Source organism: Chenopodium album, chromosome 23, assembly GCF_948465745.1.
Source record: "Chenopodium album chromosome 23, dcCheAlbu1.1, whole genome shotgun sequence".
Classification (NCBI taxonomy): domain Eukaryota; kingdom Viridiplantae; phylum Streptophyta; class Magnoliopsida; order Caryophyllales; family Amaranthaceae; genus Chenopodium; species Chenopodium album.
In genome coordinates, this window is record NC_137856.1 from 7,503,938 (window position 1) to 7,510,959 (window position 7,022).

At 37.5% G+C, this 7,022-nt stretch overlaps 2 protein-coding genes across 4 annotated transcripts; one reads left to right on the forward strand and one right to left on the reverse strand.

Moving 5' to 3' along the window:
- The first annotated feature begins 448 nt into the window (after positions 1-448).
- Positions 449-2,659, forward strand: LOC145608064 (uncharacterized). 3 transcript variants are annotated; one of them, XM_081663669.1, is made up of 5 exons: positions 449-530; positions 1,036-1,159; positions 1,281-2,031; positions 2,177-2,206; positions 2,320-2,659. In XM_081663669.1, the coding sequence occupies exons 3-5, from the start codon at positions 1,410-1,412 to the stop codon at positions 2,328-2,330; spliced, it is 663 nt and encodes a 220-aa protein (XP_081519795.1). In that variant the 5' UTR covers positions 449-530; positions 1,036-1,159; positions 1,281-1,409; the 3' UTR covers positions 2,331-2,659. The 3 variants fall into 3 exon arrangements, with proteins under 3 accessions (XP_081519795.1, XP_081519793.1, XP_081519794.1); XM_081663667.1 differs by having other exon boundaries at positions 2,177-2,659; XM_081663668.1 differs by lacking the exon at positions 1,036-1,159 and having other exon boundaries at positions 458-530; positions 2,177-2,659.
- Positions 2,657-4,363, reverse strand: LOC145606957 (uncharacterized). The gene has a single exon (XM_081662769.1). The coding sequence runs from the start codon at positions 4,361-4,363 to the stop codon at positions 2,657-2,659; it is 1,707 nt and encodes a 568-aa protein (XP_081518895.1).
- Between the last annotated feature and the right edge of the window lie 2,659 nt (positions 4,364-7,022).

A 7,022-nucleotide genomic window follows, 5' to 3' on the forward strand; every position in this document is an offset into this window, starting at 1 on the left:
AAAAGAAGGAATACACAACATCCAAATAAATTATTATTTGATACCAATATACTTGAAATGTCCCGAACTAAAATTACCTTATAATTAAACAAAAAATGTCTTGTGCCAAAAATAACTCAAATAGTTCGTTTTTAACCGTAGCTAAGCTCATAAACTAAAATATACTCTTTATAAAGTTATTGATTTGAGCTTAATCCACAAATGAAACAATTCGAACATGACCCGACCAGATTTGACCTGACCTGAATATGACTCGAATGTACTTGACCCGACCCGAACATACCCGACCCGGAAATTGACTCGACCCGATACTTGACCCGAAACCCGAATCAACCCGACCCGACCCATACCCGACCTGAATATTAGCTGACCCGAAGTGACCCGACCCGAATGACCCATTTGCCGGGTCTACAATAGATACAATATTAAGAAAAAATAAAAAGGGTTACGGATATTTCTCTATCTCTTTCTCAGTTTCCCATTGACATTCACTAATGATATTCCTATCCTCCAATGAAGCAGCTTCTGAGGTAACTTGTTTTTTTTTGTCAGTTTAGTAAATTTAGGGTTCGAATTTTTGAATTTTTTGTTCTAATTAATGACGAGAAGAAAATTACTATGAGCCTAATTTAATTATTGTATCAAATTTGATTGCTATTGTGTTGCAGAACCCTTTAATGTTAGGATTGAACTACGAAATTTAGTTACTACTCGAAGAATTTGTTTTGATTATGGATTCACATTGGGTTGCTAATTTGTTGCAAAACCTTTATCACTGATTCACTGGTTTATGACTTCAGAACAATTGCTGGTTGTTTTGCTCCAAAGCACCTCTGTGTCTGTTAACTTATTATACTGCAATTCAAGTTGTATTCGGGTTTATTCATATTTTATATTTTCGCTTATTTATTCGATTCTTAAGATTATATAGCCAATAAATGGGTTATAGAATTAAAGGGAAAGTTAATACTCTCAACAATATGGCTTTTGAGTCGTTTTTATTTACTCAAATTGACATACTATTACACCTCGTAGGTATAATGCTATCAGCTGATATTGAGGCTAACGATATACATATATGTACCACTTGATTATGTGTACTCTTCACTCTACGGTCGTAAATTTGCAATACTTGTTTGAGCAAATGGCTTACATTGAGGTGTGCTTTCCTGCTGAACATCCTGTGGTTTATTTACATTACCAGAATTTCTTAGAGGAATGTTAGAGGGCAGGATATTTGTCAATATATAGTGTTAACATGTACATTTCTACCGTTGTAGGGCTGATAAATTATGAAGATGAAAAGACAGTGGACCTTTGGTATGCTGGGATCTAGCTGATATATGTTTATATGCTTTCATTAGTTTGGCCATATCTCATTTAGGAAAAAAATTTAGTACGCCGTAATCATGAATTCTCTCTCATTTTCCCCATCTTTCTTGTGTCCATCATCCTACCAACAACCTCCACTTTCTAATAGATTAATACTTCATTCTAATTCCCTCCACCAGTATTCTCAAAGCCGATGCAGTTATCCTCGTCGCTCTGTTGGAGTTTCCTATAATCAGTTTTATTCCCCCCATGTACGCGACTCATTTGTTTGTGCTGCAACTCCACAAGAAGGGGTTGTTGCTGTTATGAATTTTGATGAGTTAGTTGAGAAAGATTGGTCATTTCTTGAATCTGGCAGCACAAATTCTAAGGAAGAGCATGACAATAAGACTGACCAAATCATCTCTGCTGGAAAAATTGTGGAGACCTCAAAGGTCCTGGTTTCTATAGGTTCAGATGAATTTGTTGATCAGTTGGTCAACTCTTCTCCATGCCAACTTTTGCTCATCGTTCACGAGTCCCTCCTATCACTTGCATGTATTAAAGAGAGGCATGACAAAGTTAAGTGTTGGCAAGGAGAATTAATATATGTACCTGAAAAGTGGGCTCCCTTGGATGTTGTTTTCCTTTATTTCTTGCCAGGTTTGCCCTTTAAACTCGACGAGATCTTCAAAACGCTTGCTAGTCGCTGTTCACCAGGTAAATTGCACTCAACTCATCTCTTATGTTGACTTGATTTGTTAATTTATAATCGCAACTCCTGACTTAAAACTATTTTTTGAAAGACCAAAGGAAAAACTCAAACTAGTCCTAAAGTAATGTTGATGAGTCATTGCACTTGCAGGTGCAAAAGTGGTGATCAGTCATCTCCAAGGTAGGCAGGCTTTGGAGCAGCAACGACAACAATACCCTGATGTCGTTGTTTCTGACTTACCCGAGAAGATGACTTTAGAGAAGGTTGCATCTAATCATTTATTTGTGCTACAGGAATTTGTTGATGATTCAAGCTTTTATCTGGCAGTTTTGGAGTTCAAGTCTTGAATTATTTCGTTTTTGTGAATTTTGTTGGAGGAACATGTTATTGATCCAGGATATTACAACTTTTCGAAGCAATTTTGGAGTTCTAGGAAATGAAATGGACCAGTAGAGTGCAAAGCATGAAAATTGTCCATTGCTAGTTATGGTGGTTGTGATAATTTAATTTAATCTTCAGTTCTGCACCATTTGTGTTATATTGGAAGTTTATTTAGTGATGCATACTGTATATCAACTATATAGAACTCTGAAACATTTATATTATTTCATTTATAATAGGCGTTTTACATCAGTCAAGTACAGCAAGGTTTTGGTATTCCTTTCCTGAAAGGGTTATTCTCATTACATCCTCTGCAGTTGTGACTGACTTGATTTCTGCAGATCTCCAAATTGCATCGTCGTGCAGGAAGAAAGCAAACAAACTTCTTGAGAAACCATTGATTGTCAGCAATCTGTTATGGAAAACAGCCTTAATTGTAGGAGGACCATCATTGAAACCCTCAATGTTCCAGAACACAATCTCGGGCACCTGATCGTAGCCAAACTTCTGGTAATTTTCCCAAACAGCTCTGTAATTCCACCCCCAACTGCTGTTAACTGCTTTCCTGAACTCCTTATTGGTGAAAACAAAAATTCTCTCCACCATTTCCTGTTTATGCAGTTTCTCTGTGACAGCTGTTTGCAATACTTGATTAAGAATAGTTTCAATATTTACCCTCTCGGTGCACTTCAGCTGTTTCATGAAATTAACCTTAGATTGAAGATCTTCCCCTTCAATTTTGCAAAGCTTCGGAAATTGATGGAACCCATATACAGTTCCCTTCCACCAATCGTTGCTTAGTTCAGAAATCAATAACCCCATTGAGATGCAGACATTTGTGGTAGTATCTTTCATCTCGTCTGAGATGTCACAAACAGCAAGGGAGCTCCTCAGTTTCCTTGTACTTGAAAAGGATTGCACCATATGCTGCCATTCTAACTCTTTCACTTTAATGTTCTCTTCCTTCAAAGAAGCTATTATACTGAGCGGAGTTGAAGAGAAATACTTCAGTTCCCCATTAGTCTTAAGAAACATTGATGAAATCATCTGGTAATACCTTAACTTGCTTGCAGTGTCCTTCATCTTCAGCATCTTCTGGTAAGCTTTCTTCATGAAGAACAAGGTACTGTCTTGGACTTGTTTGTCATTGCGTACTAGTCTTCCTTGTGGTTCTTTCCCTAATGCTATTCTGAGCGGTCCTAGAACCTCTTTCCTCAGTCTATTCCGGACCCGATAGGCATAATGTATGTCTTCAATGACTTCATAATTCGGGTCTGATTCCCGAGGAAAAACCTTTTTAGCAATGCTCTCGCACAAGAGGGTGTGCCTGTCACACGAGGAGTCAACTGATGGACAATCTCTTGCTGCAATGCTTAGTGCTTCAGCATTACAAGAGTTGAGTGTTTCGACATCTGAACGTAATAGATCTGCAAAAAGATCAGACACTCGTTCATGCAGGAAGCGGTAGGCTGGATCCTGTACATACTTACACACTGCTCTCCTCGCTATCTCCATCTTTTCTTCCTCTCGCGACAGCTTAAAACTTCCTGTACTCTCACCCTCCTTGACTAGCCTATAGAGGATCTCAGCAAAATCCCTCAATGATCCCAAACTAGCCAAGTCCCTCAGATTACATGCGAGGGTTAACGGGTGGTTTTTGTGAAGCCAAAGGGCTGCCACATAAAACCCTTCATTACAGGACAATCTCTCTTCTCTGAGAGTCCTTAGGTAGCATATTAGCTTCAATGTGGTTGAGGGATCATACTTCCAAGCCTTGTCTAGCAACTCGATAAGGCTTTCCGGTGATGTTTTCGGGTTTATGGCAAAGAAGAGTTGAGCACAAGGATTTTGAGGGACTGTTAAAGGCTGTTTTGTGGTAGGATTGAGTGGTTTTCCAGCAGGAAGGGATTGTGGTAAAAGACATCTTCGGAGAATTGGTGGACCTATTAATTGCATAGTTTAATGGGGTGATTAATTTTGTGTTTGTTTATCCCTCTATTTATAAGGATAATTTGCTTGGCCCCCAAGCATATAGTAGTACTAGGTTTAGAAATTTACTCAAAAAAATAAATATATATATATAAATAAATAAATGAGTAATTCCCGCAAAATCTTGCAAAAGAAGTAAAAGATCAACTTATTAACATTTTTGAAATTATCTTATTAGTTGTTAATTGGGTTTGTTAGCTGATGCGTAGGAACGGCAATCTCTTCCATTGGACGGGTTGTTATTCAAATTAAATCATCCTTAACTATTAAAAGGGATTATAATATATGCTTTCCTCTTTAAAAATAATTCTTGTTCAATTATTATTACAATTCTTAAATACACCTGGTTCACACTAATTTATTGTGGGCCACTAACATTAATGACAATATAATTGTTTTATTTATAAAAGGAAAAATTAACAAAAATAATTCAGAATTATTCACTATCTTCTCATTTTAATCCGAACTAGTGCTTAACTTAGAATAAACCAAAGTACAGGGGCTGTTGCTCTTTTTTTTTTTTTTTTTTTTGAAAGAGGGGTAGTTGCTCATATTAGTTTAAGCAAGTTATCAACTTGCTAAACAGGTTAAATTATAAATGTGGGCCCCAGTTTTAATTTTTAAATTGCATTTTCTCCTCCTAACTCATCTAACCACCGAAACTATAGTACTCCATGGTAGTGCCTTTTCTAACGCTTGGGGTTTTCTCCATGGAAGTGCCTTCATCAAAGAACAATTTTGCATGCATTATAGTTCGCTTCAAATTTTGTAATTTCTACTTGTAGACACCTACTTTTGGCCTCTTGTCCCGAAAAGGAAGTGCGATGATGTTACAAAAACCCGTTCTTCATGCTAGATCAAAGTTGAAGTTTTATAGACTACGAAAAGCATTATGAAGTAAGTTAAAACCCATATTTGAGACCAAGTTATCTTAGAGCCTTGTCCGATTAATAATTAGGCTTAAAACGTGTTCATACATGTTTAAACTTGATTAATAACGGACCTAAATGCGTCAAATGCAATGATCGGATCCAATGGAACCAACATTGTTGAAAACCGAGCCAAACAGATAAACCAACCATAAAATTCCCATGCAAGGCTTATACAGATGGATATCCTTTTCAAAGAGCTTTCCAACGGTATATTATAAGCCCAATTCCGAGCCAAAACGAAGAAGTTATGATCAAAACACTAAACCAGGCCCAAAACCGACACCCTTGCACTCCAACGGCCATAACCTTTGATCCATAACATATTAAAACCTAATTCTAACGGCATTAGAAAGTAGACATCCATATCTTTCCAATGATATCTCATGCGCCTAAATCTGACTTTGCAATCAAAAGTTATAGAAGTTTTAAAAACGCGTTTTCGTATAAAGCAAACCGCAAACCAGCGCAACTCAATAAGTTGCGCGCGCGACTCATTGAGATGCGCACGGCACTCGAGCGCGACTCTCTGACTTGCGCGCGCCACCTGACAGCGCGGCTCTAAAACCCTAAACCAAGATTCCTACGCCTATAATAGGGGGTCTTCGCACAGCTCTAAACACACAGAAAATCAGAATTAAAAAAACCTAAATTTCTGAAACCCCTAATCTCTCAAACCCTCTTACTATCATACTACTTTTCCTTCTTTCTTCCTAACTACTCTTCAACCCTAATCCATCCATTGAAGCCCTTGGAGGTACAAAGAAGAAAGAAGGTCCATAAACATCTAAGACGGAGATCTAAGCATACATAGAAGAACGGTTAGTATCCTGAGCACTTAGATAAATCACTTTTCTTTTATTGTTTAAACAACTTTAATTAATTAATTAGTGTTGTTTGATCACTTTAAACAAACTTTTTAGTAACTAATTCACATATTATTCTTTCGTTAATCAAGACTAGAATTTGATAATTAATTGTTGTTTTATCACCTAAGACAAGGCGAACATTGTTTATTTCTTGTTCTTTTCACGAATTTGATTAATTAAGAATAAAGACTTTTGCAATGTAATTCCTATATGATTAATGTGTGTAAATAAAATCAACTAACATAGTTTTAGGTATCGTGTTGCATATATTGTTTGGTGATGAAATTGTGTAAAAGGAAGAGCTACTAGAGGCCGCACTAGGGCTAGGATCGCGATTCCCCTCTAAAGGGAACGTTATCTTGGTACCCTCGCTCTCGAACTCATTTCTGGTTTATGTAGACCAATTTGGGTATGGGTAAACTTATGATTCATGCTAAATATCCCTTGAACTCTACTTGGGAGAAAGGCATGAACGAGGTTTATGGGTTTTCCTAAAACTCATTGGCGACTCCTACTTGTTCCTTACAAAAAAGCGTGTATGATAGAATCATTTCTAATTCAAGGTCCCCCAAACAGTCAGGAATTCAAATCCTAATACACTCTAACAAGTGTAAAGTCCTAGGCTTTAAAGGGCCATGGGTATCTAAGGAGAAAGATCCCCTACGACGGGAACACCCTCCTTACACTACTCCGTATTTTTTTCTCTTTTTTTATTATCCCCCCCTCCCCCCCCCCCCCCCCCCCGTTATGGGTAATTTCAGGCTCGTCTCGATGCATGTCAAGTCGCACGATCAAAGGGAAGATAAGCAGCGAGTGTAACAGATTTCC

What these genes read in the sequence shown, in the direction of transcription:
- LOC145608064 (XM_081663667.1), top strand. Translation starts at nt 1,410, where the DNA reads ATGAATTCTCTCTCATTTTCCCCATCTTTCTTGTGTCCATCATCCTAC. An exon ending in TGCTAGTCGCTGTTCACCAG is followed by an intron (nt 2,032 to 2,176) that starts GTAAATTGCACT and finishes TTGCACTTGCAG; the next exon opens with GTGCAAAAGTGGTGATCAGT.
- LOC145606957 (XM_081662769.1), bottom strand. Translation starts at nt 4,363, where the DNA reads ATGCAATTAATAGGTCCACCAATTCTCCGAAGATGTCTTTTACCACAA.